Genomic DNA, 20,538 nt, shown 5'->3' on the forward strand with positions numbered 1-20,538 from the left:
ATGAAAACCGATTACAAGTTTTTCCACATGTCCGAATACCCTATATACTAAATTCCATGTCCATAGATAAAAAAATCATTGAGTATATGGGTTGAGAGTTGTTCTCACACACACACACACATTCTGACTTTTATAGATAGATTAGTATTGACTATCCCATTCTTATTATTGTAAATGTTATCACAAAATGTGCATTATGCTCTAAGATTCGTTACATGGTAAAGGGCATATAAAAGAAGCTGATGAATACAACGACTGTAAGATGCAATTAAGATTTTGTTCCAATTTCCCAGACTACGATAAAGCTTCCTGAAGAGGCCGAACTGTGACACAATTGAAACATGATTAAAATAACACAACAAGATTAACGTTAAAAATATATATAAATGCATTGCATGTATTGCACGCATCTATTAACTGCATGTTCAAATAAGTCTATGTTATCAATGTCTACGTATTTTTTCCAGATTTTCCCTGTAATTATCTGCCCTGCCTGGAGATGGACGGCGGTATGAGAATGCCCGAGACCATGGCTATTTGCAGGTATTTGGCCAGAGAATTCGGTGAGTATAATCTGTCATAAACACCAGTACACAATAACTAAGTATATAAGATAGGCGTTCCAAAATAATGCCCCCTTTTTTACATGGAGGGCATAACTTATGAAGGCCCGGAAGCCACTCGGGGATAAGGGTTATTGCATTGTTATAATGACTTAACATGCATTCATCTCTCTGTTGCAAATATTGATGGTGTGAGACTTTCAGAAGACAACATCAGTCATGGGCGTGCGTCAGAAGCAAACATGCGTCATTGAATTCCTGCAGAAACAATTGCACTTATCAACATTCACCAGCACCTAATGAACGTTTACGAAACCTATGTAGTTGATGTCAGCACAGATAGGAGATGAGTTCGTCGATTTTAGAGTAACGACAGAGATGTGAGTGAGAAAATGTACTCCGGACTTTTACGACTGAGGCATCAAAAGTACATGGAGAATCGTGGTGACTTTATAAAAAAATGAAGTCTGAATCACAAAATGTCGCTCGTTTTAATGGCACTAGTTCCGTTTTCTTAGCTCCTCAACTACAAATAGATGCTTTACTTTTGAAATAAGACATGTAGAAAGTAAATTTCGGTTTCATTTAGGCGTTGACGTAATATTTACCTAGTCTTGTATTATTCTCGAAAACAATAAAATTTACAAAGTTTTCCTTGTGACAATTAATTTGTTTTTAATTTGGTTTGATTAATACAATGGATAACAAGAAAGACACGGATCGAACGCTGTAATAGAATTCTGAAATATATGAGCTGCATAAAATAACAGCTTTCATTTTTAATGCTTGCGCAATATTTTTACCTTACACAGAATAGTTTGCATACAGTCTTTTACGTAGGGTGTGCTTTTGTACACGTGCGTTTTCGCTAATGAACGATAAACAGAGATCATAAAAAATAAAATCGTTTTACATTCGTGCGCAGTCATTTATCTTCATTCTCAAATTGTCGCTTTACCATGCAAGGGACGTTTATATTTTCGTTGCTGTTGAGCTTCTAATCAACATAATATGAATCCACCTATGCATGAAAACACAATGGAGACTGGCCGACTTTCAAAGGTTTTCGTTTGAAAAATGGTTTTAATGAAATGAGATACCAATATATAATTACTTCTATTGGGGGGATTTACGAGGTGTCATTCAATAAGTTTCTAGATTTTTTTTCATATGGGCAATTTTATTGATATTACACACATCAAAATTTAGATTCCTTCGAAGTAATCTCCTCCGACTACAATGAACTTGCTGCATCGTTCCAACAATTCTGGAACGCCTCATGGAAGTCCTCTTGAATGAACGTGTCAATCCTCTCAATTGTCTCATAACGACAACCTTTAAAGGTTTTCGTTGAGCTTAGGGAAAAATCCAAAGTCACATGGAGCAAGGTTTGGACTATAGAGAGTGTGAGGAACTATCCTGAAGCCAATCGTAGTCACGAAAACGTCTTTCTTTCTGGTCGTTTCTGATCACCTTTGAGGCAAACTTTGCTCAAAACGTCCGTATCCTCACTTTTCTGTGAATAATTCTATGTATAACTCTAACACGGGCATCAAACTCTGCATTTATAATCTCTATAGACGCACAAAGATCCTTATCCATGAAATTATTTATGTGGCGAATCAAGTCTGGTGTTCTGATTTCCTTACTCCTCCCACACTTCTTGTCATCCTTCAAAGAATCTCTGCCTTCCTTAGATCTTTAAAGATACTCAAAAATTGATGCTCGATTCATGCAAGATGTTCAGAAGGCAGTCTGAAACATTCCATACGTGGTATTTCTCCAAGTATAACTCGGATTGTTTTTTGTGTTTTTTGCATAACGAGTCTTCACAGACGGATCGCATTTATTAAATTCATCAAGCTTTCGTAGGGTGTATTCCAATTCTTGCTGTAGCTGTACATTTGAACCTGAGATCAGTAATCTCATATGGTGTATAGCAATAACATACTGAATTTTCAAGGGTCTACAACAATTTTAAATGCCTGTACAAAAAGTCTAGAAACTTATTGAAGTCATCTCGTAGTCTAAAGATGGAGGAAGCACGGACATCATTTCAGGGCAACATAGACTTAGGTTCTCTTTCTATTGTTAGACGCCTGTTGCATTTCTCGCTTCCAGACTCTAACTGACGAGAAACTTTGTTCCGTCCTCTTTTCAAGCGACGTCTACTTAATGTCCTATCATTAGACACCTATATTTCTAATACGTTTAGTCTAAGGAGTCAAGCATTGCATCCTACGCTCTAATCCTGGCATCTGTAGCTGGGTCTATTTCCGTTTGCCGGCAAGTTATTCTTACATGCACTACGCAATTCTCGCTGATAGTAGGTAATGGTAATCTCTACTTACTGCGTAGGGTCTAATTATATAACAATCCCTGTATGGCTTTTATCATTTCGGGTGTCTTTCTACGTGTCCAGTAGGAGTGATCATTTTACTCATTCAATGACGATGCGTTATAAGGATAAGAACCGCAAAAAGATCGTAAAGTAGAAGCAATGGCATCTATGACAACACTTTAACGGTCGGCAAATAATAGATCTTTTTGGATTTACTCCTTTCATACATAGAGCGCGTAGTACCATATAGTAAAATGTGACAAGTTACTTTCAAAAGCAATGTCTGTCCTTTCACTATCTGCACATGGAACCCACCAAACCTTAATTCAAATTAATGGATCTGCTTTGACAAACTTCTGGGATTCACCTTCACTTCTGACTTAAAATCGAAGACTTATATCGGATTCGTTGCCAAATTCGCTGGAAAAAATAGTTGGATCCTTCTACTGCACTGAAAAGTATTTCATATTTCATATTAACGCAATTTTTCACTTTTACAAGAACTAAGATGGAGTATTTTTGCCACAACTTATAAAGTGCTGCAAAGAGTAGCCTCTCTGGCCTTTACAAATGACAAAACCATATTCGCAATCTAGTGGGAGAGAAGCTTTTCGCTTTCCTACTTTTTCTTTTTCACAGAAAAGACGTTGCGCATTCATCTGTAACGAATCGCCCTTTTCGTGGCAGGTGCTTCAATAAATGTCCATTTCATGGCGGGTGCTTCAATAAATGTCCATTTCATAGCGGGTGCTTCAATAAATGTCCATTTCATGGCGGGTGCTTCAATAAATGTCCATTTCATAGCGGGTGCTTCAATAAACGTCGATTTCATGGCGGGTGCTTCAATAAATGTCCATTTCATGGCGGGTGCTTCAATAAATGTCCATTTAATAGCGGGTGCTTCAATAAATGTCCATTTCATGGCGGGTGCTTCAATAAATGTCCATTTCATGGCGGGTGCTTCAATAAATGTCCATTTCATAGCGGGTGCTTCAATAAATGTCCATTTCATAGCGGGTGCTTCAATAAATGTCCATTTCATAGCGGGTGCTTCAATAAATGTCCATTTCATGGCGGGTACTTCAATAAATGTCCATTTCATAGCGGGTGCTTCAATAAATTTCCATTTCATGGCGGGTGCTTCAATAAATGTCCATTTCATGGCAGGTGCTCCAATAAATGTCCATTTCATGGCGCGTGCTTCAATAAATGTCCATTTCATGGCGGGTGCTTCAATAAATGTCCATTTCATAGCGGGTGCTTCAATAAATGTCCATTTCATGGCGGGTGCTTCAATAAACGTCCATTTCATGGCGGGTGCTTCAATAAATGTCCATTTCATGGCGGGTGCTTCAATAAATGTCCATTTCATAGCGGGTGCTTCAATAAATGTCCATTTCATAGCGGGTGCTTCAATAAATGTCCATTTCATAGCGGGTGCTTAAATAAATGTCCATTTCATGGCGGGTGCTTCAATAAACGTCCATTTCATGGCGGGTGCTTCAATAAATGTCCATTTCATAGCGGGTGCTTCAATAAATGTCCATTTCATGCCGGGTGCTTCAATAAATGTCCATTTCATGGCGGGTGCTTCAATAAACGTCCATTTCATGGCGGGTGCTTCAATAAATGTCCATTTCATGGCGGGTGCTTCAATAAATGTCCATTTCATAGCGGGTGCTTCAATAAATGTCCATTTCATGGCGGGTGCTTCAATAAATGTCCATTTCATGGCGGGTGCTTCAATAAATGTCCATTTCATGGCGGGTGCTTCAATAAATGTCCATTTCATAGCGGGTGCTTCAATAAATGTCCATTTCATGGCGGGTGCTTCAATAAATGTCCATTTCATGGCGGGTGCTTCAATAAATGTCCATTTCATAGCGGGTGCTTCAATAAATGTCCATTTCATGGCGGGTGCTTCAATAAACGTCCATTTCATGGCGGGTGCTTCAATAAATGTCCATTTCATGGCGGGTGCTTCAATAAATGTCCATTTCATGGCGGGTGCTTCAATAAATGTCCATTTCATAGCGGGTGCTTCAATAAACTTCCATTTCATGGCGGGTGCTCCAATAAATGTCCATTTCATGGCGCGTGCTTCAATAAATGTCCATTTCGTGGCGGGTGTTTCAATAAATGTCCATTTCATGGCGGGTGCTTCAATAAACGTCCATTTCATGGCGGGTGCTCCAATAAATGTCCATTTCATGGCGGGTGCTTCAATAAATGTCCATTTCATAGCGGGTGCTTCAATAAATGTCCATTTCATGGCGGGTGCTTCAATAAACGTCCATTTCATAGCGGGTGCTTCAATAAATGTCCATTTCATGGCGGGTGCTTCAATAAACGTCCATTTCATGGCGGGTGCTTCAATAAATGTCCATTTCATGGCGGGTGCTTCAATAAATGTCCATTTCATAGCGGGTGCTTCAATAAATGTCCATTTCATAGCGGGTGCTTCAATAAATGTCCATTTCATGGCGGGTACTTCAATAAATGTCCATTTCATAGCGGGTGCTTCAATAAACGTCCATTTCATGGCGGGTGCTTCAATAAATGTCCATTTCATGGCAGGTGCTCCAATAAATGTCCATTTCATGGCGGGTGCTTCAATAAATGTCCATTTCGTGGCGGGTGTTTCAATAAATGTCCATTTCATGGCGGGTGCTTCAATAAATGTCCATTTCATTGCGAGTGCTTCAATAAATGTCCATTTCATGGCGGGTGCTTCAATAAATGTCCATTTCATAGCGGGTGCTTCAATAAATGTCCATTTCATTCCGAGTGCTTCAATAAATGTCCATTTCATAGCGGGTGCTTCAATAAAACTCCATTTCATAGCGGGTGCTTCAATAAATGTCCATTTCATGGCGGGTACTTCAATAAATGTCCATTTCATAGCGGGTGCTTCAATAAATGTCCATTTCATGGCGGGTGCTTCAATAAATGTCCATTTCATAGCGGGTGCTTCAATAAATGTCCATTTCATAGCGGGTGCTTCAATAAATGTCCATTTCATGGTTGGTACTTCAATAAATGTCCATTTCATAGCGGGTGCTTCAATAAATGTCCATTTCATGGCGGGTACTTCAATAAATGTCCATTTCATAGCGGGTGCTTCAATAAATGTCCATTTCATAGCGGGTGCTTCAATAAATGTCCATTTCATGGCGGGTGCTTCAATAAATGTCCATTTCATTGCGAGTGCTTCAATAAATGTCCATTTCATGGCGGGTGCTTCAATAAATGTCCATTTCATAGCGGGTGCTTCAATAAATGTCCATTTCATTCCGGGTGCTTCAATAAATGTCCATTTAATAGCGGGTGCTTCAATAAATGTCCATTTCATAGCGGGTGCTTCAATAAATGTCCATTTCATGGCGGGTACTTCAATAAATGTCCATTTCATAGCGGGTGCTTCAATAAATGTCCATTTCATGGCGGCTGCTTCAATAAATGTCCATTTCATGGCGGCTGCTTCAATAAATGTCCATTTCATGGCGGGTACTTCAATAAATGTCCATTTCATAGCGGGTGCTTCAATAAATGTCCATTTCATGGCGGGTGCTTCAATAAATGTCCATTTCATAGCGGGTGCTTCAATAAATGTCCATTTCATAGCGGGTGCTTCAATAAATGTCCATTTCATGGTTGGTACTTCAATAAATGTCCATTTCATAGCGGGTGCTTCAATAAATGTCCATTTCATGGCGGGTACTTCAATAAATGTCCATTTCATAGCGGGTGCTTCAATAAATGTCCATTTCATAGCGGGTGCTTCAATAAATGTCCATTTCATGGCGGGTGCTTCAATAAATGTCCATTTCATTGCGAGTGCTTCAATAAATGTCCATTTCATGGCGGGTGCTTCAATAAATGTCCATTTCATAGCGGGTGCTTCAATAAATGTCCATTTCATTCCGGGTGCTTCAATAAATGTCCATTTAATAGCGGGTGCTTCAATAAATGTCCATTTCATAGCGGGTGCTTCAATAAATGTCCATTTCATGGCGGGTACTTCAATAAATGTCCATTTCATAGCGGGTGCTTCAATAAATGTCCATTTCATGGCGGCTGCTTCAATAAATGTCCATTTCATGGCGGCTGCTTCAATAAATGTCCATTTCATAGCGGAGTGCTTTAATAAATGTCCATTTCATCCAGCTACAACAAATGTAAACAATTTCTTTCAATGCTTAAAAATAAGCGAGCATTTTTATGAGGAAAGTTTATTTCCTAGAACTATCTGTTTGTGAAACACAATACTGTGAGTTTTTTCCCCGTTTTACTTAACATTTTTAAGTCTGTTAGCTGAATCATTATTTACCAAGTCGCTACTGTTATTTTTGATGACATAATCAAGTTTCGTTTGTATATTTTCTCATCAACCAAGTAACATTTGACATTATATTTTTCCAAGAACAAAAACATTAAAAGGGTATTTTAGTAGCAGTAATAGTAGTGATATTATTATTATTGTTGTTATTAATAGTACTAGTTATATTAGTATTATTATTAGTATTATTATTAATCGTAGTATTAGAAGTTACAATATTAGTAGAGTTACTATTACTATTATTACTTAAGTATGAATGTTAGTTATTGGATTGAAAAAGGGTGGAATACGGGGTGTTTATGCAGCTTGAAACTTCAGTTTTGTTAGGTGTAGTTGTTTACATACAACTTAGTACGATAATGCTAACTTGGTAGAGATAACTGTATCTAGCCGAATATTGAACAAAAAATGTCACAATCGTTTCATTAATGAGACCAACTAAATATGTATTAACGTTTATTCAAGGAAAGTTGGACATAACGAAAATTGTTTGTACACTTATTTTTGATAATAAACAAATGGTGTATTCTATAGTTCTATTCTAGTAGGTGGCTTGTGTTGAAATAAGATAAAAAGAAAAGCGCATCCTATCTTGACGATATCAAAAATGGATTTGATTTAGATTGTGTTTGAAGACCCAAGCTGGTTTAATTTGGTTGAAGCGTATTGATTTCGATTTTTGCACAAACAGATTTTAATTCTCACGCCATGTAGAGCATGCATGACTCCATACTACTATCCTATATAACATACGTTATTGCACGTCTACTTAAATAAAGGAGGCCCCTCATATCGTTACGTTGTGTGTATGAATATGTGCTTTAACGACGTACACGTTAAATAGTTGGGTTTTATATTTTATCTGTACATTCCTGTACGTGTATGTATTTACGTCATATCAGTTAGTTGATCGTCTAGTGTGTATATTTTAACATTTATGCAACAGTTCTAACGGGAAACGATTGACGTGGACGTACCGAAACAGTTGTAGACAAACAATTCTTTTTTACAGATGTAAATGACACAACACATACCTGAATTATTTACGAAGACTTATTTTCATGATCCGGCCGGAATCTTCGGAGATTACACGTTTTTACATCTTGGCTGCTTTAAATGACGTCACTCCCCGCGTCATGGAGACCAACTGACCTTTTTGAGTCATCCGTTCCCTCTGATTTCCAGCTAACGACTGGCTAGAATCTTCCCAAACCTACATCTCCTTCCGTGTCTCATACCAACAGCTGATATAACCCCAATTTAGTTATTTGTTTATGCAAACCAAAAATTATATGTACATTTATTTCCTATTTTCACATTTCTTTTTGCAATATCATTATATTATATGTCAATCATTTTTCCCCAATTTAATTGTTTAATTTTCTAAATTGATCCAGCGACACTCCATCACTCGAATCAATCAATAATAATAATAATAATAATAATAATAATAATAATAATAATAATAATAGTAATAATAATTTTTGGCCCTGCTTACCACAGTTAACACGGATACTACGCTATGATCACAGCAGAAAGGGTCACAACATTACAATATTACTGTTACAAAGAAATGTATAAAGAAGCCTCACCCTAGGACTTCTTTTTTCTTCTAGGATTCTACTCCAAGAGCAGCATGGACATGATGAGGTGTGACTACATCGCTGATTGCTTCTATGAAATCATGCACGATTACATGAGGTACTACCACTGGAAGAACGGACGCTTCAGGGTGAGTGCATTATTTGCATAACAATTTAATTTTTACTTTTCATATGTTATTTTTTTTAATTTTTGAGATCAAGATTTTTTTTTATTTGCGGACTGTTACCCTCATCTTCAGTTGTCGTTACACTATGTTTCAAACAATTACAACTGTCCTTCTTCAGGTGATTAACCGCGACGGAATAGAAATGCTGAATCTCTTAATTGTATCCCCACTAATTACTACCTTCCACAGTTGTTACTTTCTTACCAGATTTTGGCCAACTAAATCTCTGGCTTGCTTTGGATAGTATTGAAACTGCTATCTTCAGAAAATGTTCATCTGGAACAATAGAGATTCAGCGTCTCTATCCACTGCTCCATGTGCTCGAATGTGCAATGGATAAAGGCGTTTTATCTCTACTGTTCCAGATGAGCATTGTCTGAAGATAATGGTTTAAATCCTACCCAAACCAGGCTAGAGGGATAGTTGGCAAAACGTGGTGAAACAACAACAATAAAGATGAGGATAACAGTCCGCAAATAAATAAATATATACAGGGTGACCCACTTAAAAGTAGCCCAGGAAATAAAGTAGATGAGAGGAACATTCTTTTATTGTTTAAAATTATCTGTAGTAATGTTTTGATTACCTGTATAGTCATAAAAGATGCTGGAAGTGTTCACTGTTGATGTCCATACATTTTTGGGCACGTTTAAAAACGTATGCAGATACTCACTGTAAACATTCTCCTGGTAGCATTTGTAATGTTCTCCTTAAGTTGGTCTAGGTTGTGAGAGTGATCCGCATAAACTGTTTGTTTTTAAGTCCCCCAAAGATAAACTCACATGACAAGTCCGGGGAACGTGGTTGCAGTAACCCTTTGCTTATTGTTCTCTATTCCGTAAACATGTCATAAATTCGTGTCAGTGGTCTGTGAGACGTGTGGCATATAGCGCCATCTTGTTGGAATAGGAATTTCATTTTGTCTTGTGGTTTCACATGGTCGTTAAGAGAAAGATAAGATATATATCGGGCTACTTTTAAGTGGGCCGCTTAATCTGAAAAAAAAAAAGTTATTAGAGAAAGATCGGGCTATTTTTAAGTGGGTTATCCTGTGGTTATATACAAATTACTTATCTCAAAAAATTTCAATAAAAAATAATACTTTCGATAAAGAATATATAAATGGGAATTGATAATTTGGATTATTTGGATTATTCATACAACTGTTCTATAATAGAGTCTTATTGTTACAACGTTTCAGCTGATGTAACCTCCGACGTTTATTAGGTGTATCTTCTTGAACTTGGGGATCTTTCTTCGAACTCGACATTCTGCATGGAATTTCGAACGGAACTCTTTATTTAATCAACCGGCGAAGCGTTTTTTCGTCTCGTTAGGCATGATCGTATATACGTATTAGGTCATTCGCAACTGCATTCTTAGTCTCGCTCTCTCGAATGATTTAACACGGAACATCCAGAAGAATCTCACTAAGGATTTCGTATAGAATTCTGTGCACATTCCCGAGTTCAACAAAAAAGGATACACACGTTTGACGGAATGATTCCCGTATTTCCAAAGATACATATGAAGAAGATCGGATTTTACATCGACAGAAACGTGTTAGATTAAACACCAGGATAAGAAAATTATCCGAATAATCGAAATAATACAATTTTTATATATTCTGTGTTTGTTACGGCATATCATCAATTGTTGGCTTAGTTCGGCACAAACTGTATGCACAGTTTGGTAATTTTGTATATTATAATAGCAGGCTATTTTTTATTTATGCAAATTTTGTATTTATTATTATTAGAAACCGATTCATGTTGATTATGGTATTGTACCCAATATAAAATAGTTATTTTCAAAGTTTAACAATATGTTTTGGTGTCATGAGCTAGAATCTAAACGAAAACATTGTAGCACTCCAGTGTTATTCGTTACAAGTCCATATGCATATCAAAATTCAAAACTTAAATTAACGTAGTTAAACGCATAAATGTATACTTGCGCAGACGCAGAAGACACAGATTTAGTCGACTTATACAATACCAAATTATTTTTTTTTATATTTGACTCCTAATAGTTTTGTTTACCGGCTTAACATCGAATCGCCTTTGTTCCACAGGCTGAATCATCTACATATCGAATTTTATATATGTACGGTACATATATACGTTAAATGGGAGTATTCGGAAGAAACAGGGAGAAAACTTGTCTGCCAAAAGGTGCTGGATTAGTTATTGCGCTATTCAGAAAAAATATCAGCTTACTGGAATATATATAGTTCTTGATTAAATATATTGCTCAGTACGACGAATTATATATAGATGAAAATATATTAGTAAAAAACACTTTATAATATTAAATAATTATTTTTATTGATAGATTTTTTTGTAAATAATGGCTGCTTGCATGACTACGAACACGATTTTCTGCAAATATCATTCTGGTTTGTTAATCGTTCTTACTATATATATATATATATATATATATATATATATATATATATATATATATATATATATATATATATAATAGACTTATTTTTTCTTTCACAATTAAAATACCTTGCAATTATTCTCATTTCAAAGTGAAATTATTTAATATTTGAAATTATTTTATATATTGTAGTAGTTGTTTAACATCATATTATTTGATTATCTGCTTTTGTTTCCAGTACAACTGGAATGATAGTGGCATGATGGGTTCTAGTATGGGATCCAGTGGTATGATGATGGGATCCAACATGCGATGTGGTGATATGATGGGATCTGGTGGAATGATGGGATCTAGTGGAATGATGGGATCTGGTGGAATGATGGGATCTGGTGGAATGATGGGATCCGGTGGAATGATGGGATCCGGTGGAATGATGGGATCTGGTGACATGAACTGCAATTATGATGTAAGTATGATTTTATCACTATGACTATGATCCATATAATAATTTTAATAATATTTAAGTTTTAGATGAGCCATGACCGGTTGCGTTGCAAGCAAAATAATAGACAATAGATAGTATGTATTCATGTACAGTATCTTTAATTAGTATCAAACGTTTTCTATAATATAGGTTGTAGAATTAATTGGTTTTGAAATAAATGTAACAGATTTTTTACTAGACTTTCTTCTGAATTAGCTGAAATATATTTACCTTCTAATATTTGAACTAAAACAGTTGAACAGTTACAAAAACGGGAGTAGTACCATTAAAATAAGCCACCTGTTGTTCTCCAGAATTTATTTATCTGCATACAGACCACTAGTTTCAATGTATATTTTTCCAGCCATTCAGTAAGTAGTTCCTGCTCATGACGCGCGTCGCGGACAAGAGTTATTTTCTCTGAGTTTCACATCTTCTGCATCGATCAACAGGCGCCTAGAAGGTTGATCGGTTCAATATTTTTTTGCATGAAGGAATTTAGTGAGGCGCCCCAGCTTTTAACGCACGACCATGACAGGGTTGTATTCTTAGAGTCTCACACCGTACAAAATCTTCAACAGAGAAATGAGAATTTGATGTTTTTAATGCATAAATTCAATCATTATACAAATACAATATACAATCCCCTTTCATCTATTCAGGTGGAATAAAAAAAGGAAGGTTTTACTTTTTAAACACTTCTCGTAATATTAACATCGTAATATTAACATCATAATATTAACATCATAATATTAACATCATAATATTAACACCATAATATTAACACCATAATATTGGCATCATAATATTAACATCATAATATTAACATCATAATATTGACATAATAATATTAACATCGTAATATTAATATCATAATATCAACATCATAATATTAACATCATAATATTAACACCATAATATTAACATCATAATATTTACATCATAATATTAACACCATAATATTAACATCATAATATATGACATCATAATGTTAACATCGTAATATTAACATCGTAATATTAACATCATAATAGTAACATCATATTACTAACATCGTAATATTAACATCGTAATATTAACATCATAATATTAACATCATAATATTAACACCTATATAAAGAGTGCATATCCTCGTCAGAGTTCGGTAGCTTATATAAACCTCGACATAGCTCGTCAGCTGACGGAATATGCCGAGCGCTGATCCTTTTTTAAAACACTAGAAAAGAACGAACAATATTTACCGTGAGTAATTACACTGAAAATAAAAATGAAAATACAATACACAAAAAATATAGCATCAAACATCTGTAAGTTCCATTGAAATATTTATTTATTTAGTTTAAATAAAACTTTTTTGTTTTATCAGCGCTTGCCATAGCTCGTTTTTTATTATGTCAACTGTCGGTATATTTCACGGGAATACGGGCCAGCAAGCGCAGAAGGGCTTACTTATCTATTTTTTCAATAGTAAACAATTGTAATAATAGTTTGGCCCATTACCATGTTGTTCTGCCAGAAATAATCGCAGTGCTTTGTATATCAATAAACATACGAATAACCATATTTTTGTTTTAATTTTATTTTTCTCTCAGAACTACATGTACTGGAGATACATGAACACCTTCAACAGGATCATGCCTTTCATGGAGAGGACTCTGTGCATGCGCAATGGTGGCAGCCAGTGGTTTATGGGAGAAAAGGTATGTATAAAATGATATAACTTCCAAGTTTACAAGCTATTCGACGTTGCCCGAGTTGAAATAAGCTTATTTTACGTTTAATTTTAGCGACATTTTTATATGAACTCATACATAAAATTTTATAAAAAATATAATAAGAATGTTATCTTTAACATTCTTATTATATTTTTTATAAAATTTTCTGTGAACCATTTCTCTTGATAATTTTTATTTTTCAATTCGTTGGGAAAGGTAGCATTATCATAAACCATGGCGAATAACGCTATTACACTACAAAAAACAGTGTATAACATCCTTTTTGGGGGAAGCTGGAATTTTCCCAAATTAAAAACTTACCATTGTGTCTAACTCTGCCCTCGTGGGGAGGAAAGTAAATAGAAACAATAATAACCGAAAATGAATTAGCCGGAATGAAAAGTTTTATGTGTCAGCTTAAATGCTATATAGGTCTAACATTTAAAATATCACCAGATTTATTTATTTATTAATTTATTTATTTATTTATGTATTTATTCATTTATTAACTAAATTAATTAATTAATTTATTTATTTATTAATTTAATTATTTATTAATTAATTAATAAACTAATTAATTTATTAATTTATTGATTCATCTATTTATTTATTTTTTATTTATTAATTAATACATTTATTTATTTATTAAATGATTTATTTATTCATTAATTAATTAAGTTATTTAATTATTAATTAATTTATTTAATAATTAATTAGTTTATGTATTAATTGATTAAGTAATTTATTAATTTATTTATTTATTTATTAATTTGTTCATTAATTTATTTATTTATTTATGTATTTGTTTATTTATTACTTTTATTAATTCATTAATTTATTTATTAATTTATTTATTAATTTAAATATTTTGTTTATTAATTTATTTAATAATTTATTTATTTATTTATTAATTTATTAATTAATTAATTAATTAATTAAGTTATTTATTTATTAATTATTTATTTATTTATTAATTTATTTATTTATTAATTTATTTATTTATTTATTAATTAATTTATTAATTAATTAATTTATTTATTTATTTATTAATTTATTTATTAATTAATTAATTAATTTATTTATTTATTTATTAATTCATTTATTAATTAATTAATTTATTAATTAATTAATTTATTTACTTATTTATTGTGAACTAGTATCCTCATCTTTTTAGATATTGTTTCACGACGTTTCTGCCAACTATTCGCCTGGCCTTCGTAACTGCGACAGGATAAGAACTCCGTATCTTCGAAATGCATCCCCGGCAATTACTGCCTTCCGTAGTCGTTGTCCTCACACCACGTTTTGGCCAAGTAAGCCCCTGGCCGGCTTTGAGTAGGATTCAAACCGTTATCTTCAGACAATTCTCACCTGGACCGTACAGATTCAACGTCGCTATCCACTACGTCAAGGTTGAATGTTTTGGTCTCATAATTTCATGTTTTTTTTTAATTATCTGATCTTTCATGGTCAGGTCCGTACCGAATGGTATATATATATATATATATATATATATATATATATGTGTGTGTGTGTGTGTGTGTGTGTGTGTGTGTGTGTGTGTGTTTGTGTGTGTGTTTGTGTGTGTGTGTCTTAATTGGAATTCATTGAGGTGAGCATTATTAATTAATTAATTTATTCATTGCGGAGTAATTGCCGAGGATGAAGTTAGAAGATTCGGAGTTCCTATCCCGTCGCGGTTACCACCTGACGAACGCCAGAGAAATAGTTGGCCGAAACGTCGTGAAACTACATCTAAAAAAGACGAGGATATTAGTCCGTAATAAATAAATAAATTAATAAATAATGCTCATCTCAATAAATTCCAATTAAAAACAAAATAAACTATACCATTCGGTACGGCGATAGAGACAGATTCCAAAATTTTTTCAGCATTTTTAGAAGTCTATTTTATACTGATTAGCGCAACAAGGATTCCCAACTTAATATTGGCTAATAGCAGAGTCTAAAGTACCGTCTGGCTGCTTCCCACCTGACTACAACTTGGATGTGTTCATGTCCAACGTTAACAAATCCCTAATGAACGGCCCCATTAAGTAAACACTTCATCAAATCTCCACACTAACGTAATGTACTTGCAATAACCCTCATCCCTGAGTGGCTTCCGGGCCCTGATAAGTGGTGACCACTGTGTAAAAAAAAATTACATCGAGTTCAATTAAATTTGATTTCTATGTAATTTTTTTCTTTAAGGGAGGGGAAGCACGAGACGACAAAAAGAGAAAGACTGTGATTTGATATGTAACATTTTCTTTCCCAGGATAACGCCGGGTGGCGCTGCTAGTTACTTAAAATAAATAAATAACCATTCAAACGAGTGCAGCAAATGTCATAATCTAATACGGAGATCGTAACAATCTATTTTTTCTTTTTTCCAGATGATGTGGTGCGACATGATGTTCTACTGTTGCATGGAGAACATGTACAATTCTTACCCGAACATGTTTAGTAGCTATCCAAAAATGATGGGCATGTACAACCGATTCAGATCTTATCCTAAAATTGCCAGCTACCTGAAAAGCCGCTGCATGACTGACTGGTAAAACATTGGATTCTTTCTTCATGGCGGAAATTCCTCGCTTTGTTTTTTTTTTAAATTTTCTTAGAAAATTTGTAAAAGATTAGAATTTTGTTATTATTATAAGAGTATTTAATAAAATACATCTTTTCTAAATTTGTGTATTTGTCATTCTTTCTTTCTTTATTTGCATTATTTATTTAATTGTTTGCTTTATTTATTTATTTATTTATTTGCTTTATTTATTTATTTATTTGCTTTATTTATTTATTTATTTATTTGCTTTATTTATTTAATTGTTTGCTTTATTTATTTATTTATTTGCTTTATTTATTTCTTTATTTATTTGCTTTATTTGCTTTATTTATTTATTTATTTATTTGCTTTATTTATTTAATTGTTTGCTTTATTTATTTATTTATTTGCTTTATTTATTTCTTTATTTATTTGCTTTATTTATTTATTTATTTATTTGCTTTATTTATTTATTTATTTGCATTATTTATTTAATTGTTTGCTTTATTTTTTTATTTATTTGCTTTATTTATTTCTTTATTTATTTGCTTTATTTATTTATTTGCTTTATTTATTTATTAATTTGCTTTATTTATTTAATTGTTTGCTTTATTTATTTATTTATTTGCTTTATTTATTTCTTTATTTATTTGCTTTATTTATTTATTTGCTTTATTTATTTATTTATTTATTTGCTTTATTTATTTAATTGTTTGCTTTATTTATTTATTTATTTGCTTTATTTATTTCTTTATTTATTTGCTTTATTTATTTATTTATTTATTTGCTTTATTTATTTATTTATTTATTTGCATTATTTATTTAATTGTTTGCTTTATTTTTTTATTTATTTGCTTTATTTATTTCTTTATTTATTTGCTTTATTTATTTATTTGCTTTATTTATTTATTAATTTGCTTTATTTATTTAATTGTTTGCTTTATTTATTTATTTATTTGCTTTATTTATTTCTTTATTTATTTGCTTTATTTATTTATTTGCTTTATTTATTTATTTATTTATTTGCTTTATTTATTTAATTGTTTGCTTTATTTATTTATTTATTTGCTTTATTTATTTCTTTATTTATTTGCTTTATTTATTTATTTATTTATTTGCTTTATTTATTTATTTATTTATTTGCATTATTTATTTAATTGTTTGCTTTATTTATTTATTTATTTGCTTTATTTATTTCTTTATTTATTTGCTTTATTTATTTATTTATTTGCATTATTTATTTAATTGTTTGCTTTATTTTTTTATTTATTTGCTTTATTTATTTCTTTATTTATTTGCTTTATTTATTTATTTGCTTTATTTATTTATTTATTTGCTTTATTTATTTAATTGTTTGCTTTATTTATTTATTTATTTGCTTTATTTATTTCTTTATTTATTTGCTTTATTTATTTATTTGCTTTATTTATTTATTTATTTATTTGCTTTATTTATTTAATTGTTTGCTTTATTTATTTATTTATTTGCTTTATTTATTTCTTTATTTATTTGCTTTATTTATTTATTTATTTGCTTTATTTATTTATTTATTTATTTGCTTTATTTATTTAATTGTTTGCTTTATTTATTTATTTATTTGCTTTATTTATTTCTTTATTTATTTGCTTTATTTGCTTTATTTATTTATTTATTTATTTGCTTTATTTATTTAATTGTTTGCTTTATTTATTTATTTATTAACTTTATTTATTTCTTTATTTATTTGCTTTATTTATTTATTTATTTATTTGCTTTATTTATTTATTTATTTGCATTATTTATTTAATTGTTTGCTTTATTTTTTTATTTATTTGCTTTATTTATTTCTTTATTTATTTGCTTTATTTATTTATTTGCTTTATTTATTTATTAATTTGCTTTATTTATTTAATTGTTTGCTTTATTTATTTATTTATTTATTTGCTTTATTTATTTCTTTATTTATTTGCTTTATTTATTTATTTGCTTTATTTATTTATTTATTTATTTATTTATTTGCTTTATTTATTTAATTGTTTGCTTTATTTATTTATTTATTTGCTTTATTTATTTCTTTATTTATTTGCTTTATTTATTTATTTATTTATTTGCTTTATTTATTTATTTATTTATTTGCATTATTTATTTAATTGTTTGCTTTATTTATTTATTTATTTGCTTTATTTATTTCTTTATTTATTTGCTTTATTTATTTATTTATTTGCATTATTTATTTAATTGTTTGCTTTATTTTTTTTATTTATTTGCTTTATTTATTTCTTTATTTATTTGCTTTATTTATTTATTTGCTTTATTTATTTATTTATTTGCTTTATTTATTTAATTGTTTGCTTTATTTATTTATTTATTTGCTTTATTTATTTCTTTATTTATTTGCTTTATTTATTTATTTGCTTTATTTATTTATTTATTTATTTGCTTTATTTATTTAATTGTTTGCTTTATTTATTTATTTATTTGCTTTATTTATTTCTTTATTTATTTGCTTTATTTATTTATTTATTTATTTGCTTTATTTATTTATTTATTTATTTGCATTATTTATTTAATTGTTTGCTTTATTTATTTATTTATTTGCTTTATTTATTTCTTTATTTATTTGCTTTATTTATTTATTTATTTATTTGCTTTATTTATTTATTTATTTATTTATTTGCATTATTTATTTAATTGTTTGCTTTATTTATTTATTTATTTGCTTTATTTATTTATTTATTTATTTGCTATATTTGCTTTATTTATTTATTTATTTATTTGCTTTATTTATTTAATTGTTTGCTTTATTTATTTATTTATTTGCTTTATTTATTTCTTTATTTATTTGCTTTATTTATTTATTTATTTATTTGCTTTATTTATTTATTTATTTGCATTATTTATTTAATTGTTTGCTTTATTTATTTATTTATTTGCTTTATTTATTTCTTTATTTATTTGCTTTATTTATTTATTTATTTGCTTTATTTATTTCTTTATTTATTTGCTTTATTTATTTATTTATTTGCATTATTTATTTAATTGTTTGCTTTATTTTTTTATTTATTTGCTTTATTTATTTCTTTATTTATTTGCTTTATTTATTTATTTGCTTTATTTATTTATTTGCTTTATTTATTTAATTGTTTGCTTTATTTATTTATTTATTTGCTTTATTTATTTCTTTATTTATTTGCTTTATTTATTTATTTGCTTTATTTATTTATTTATTTATTTGCTTTATTTATTTAATTGTTTGCTTTATTTATTTATTTATTTGCTTTATTTATTTCTTTATTTATTTGCTTTATTTATTTATTTATTTATTTGCTTTATTTATTTATTTATTTATTTGCATTATTTATTTAATTGTTTGCTTTATTTATTTATTTATTTGCTTTATTTATTTCTTTATTTATTTGCTTTATTTATTTATTTATTTATTTGCTTTATTTATTTATTTATTTATTTATTTGCATTATTTATTTAATTGTTGTCTTTATTTATTTATTTATTTGCTTTATTTATTTATTTATTTATTTGCTTTATTTGCTTTATTTATTTATTTATTTATTTGCTTTATTTATTTAATTGTTTGCTTTATTTATTTATTTATTTGCTTTATTTATTTCTTTATTTATTTGCTTTATTTATTTATTTATTTATTTGCTTTATTTATTTATTTATTTGCATTATTTATTTAATTGTTTGCTTTATTTATTTATTTATTTGCTTTATTTATTTCTTTATTTATTTGCTTTATTTATTTATTTATTTGCTTTATTTATTTATTTATTTATTTGCATTATTTATTTAATTGTTTGCTTTATTTATTTATTTATTTGCTTTATTTATTTCTTTATTTATTTGCTTTATTTATTTATTTGCATTATTTATTTAATTGTTTGCTTTATTTTTTTATTTATTTGCTTTATTTATTTCTTTATTTATTTGCTTTATTTATTTATTTGCTTTATTTATTTATTTATTTATTTGCTTTATTTATTTAATTGTTTGCTTTATTTATTTATTTATTTATTTGCTTTATTTATTTATTTGCTTTATTTGGTACTAGTAGGAGGGTCCTGCGTTGCTCGGTTGTAAAAGAAAAAAATGTGACAGCAGGGGAGAATAAGATTTTGGTATCATCAATTGAACACTGTATTTATGTAAACACTTGTAATTTTTGTGAAATTAACTTTTCGTAGCTAGAACCCCCCCCCGAGTCTGTTTTTTTTTCTTTCCTGACGTGCATGCAAAGCTATTTGATTTTCAGCAGAATCGACACGAAACCTGAGACGCTGAGAATTTATGTGAAGATATCCCGGAAGAAGAACATCACGACAATTTTATTTTCGATGAGGTCAGAGGGCATCTGCTGACCTGGCCGGGAGAGGCTTACACTCT

The 20,538-nt window shown here is 30.1% G+C and overlaps 1 protein-coding gene across 1 annotated transcript in view; it reads left to right on the forward strand.

Annotated features, from left to right (window-relative positions):
- The window catches only part of LOC145265313 (S-crystallin SL20-1-like), a 20,769-nt gene extending 4,604 nt beyond the window's left edge, over window positions 1-16,165 (forward strand). Inside the window, exons 2-6 of the mRNA XM_080121086.1 lie at window positions 468-563; window positions 8,860-8,975; window positions 11,641-11,868; window positions 13,479-13,586; window positions 16,001-16,165. Of these exons, the coding sequence (XP_079977212.1) occupies window positions 468-563; window positions 8,860-8,975; window positions 11,641-11,868; window positions 13,479-13,586; window positions 16,001-16,165 (713 nt within the window). The remainder of the gene's footprint in view (window positions 1-467; window positions 564-8,859; window positions 8,976-11,640; window positions 11,869-13,478; window positions 13,587-16,000) is intronic.
- The last annotated feature ends 4,373 nt before the right edge of the window (window positions 16,166-20,538 follow it).

The sequence above is a fragment of the Euprymna scolopes genome, chromosome 40, assembly GCF_053919585.1.
Source record: "Euprymna scolopes isolate OS-2025 chromosome 40, ASM5391958v1, whole genome shotgun sequence".
Taxonomy (NCBI): Eukaryota; Metazoa; Mollusca; class Cephalopoda; order Sepiida; family Sepiolidae; genus Euprymna; species Euprymna scolopes.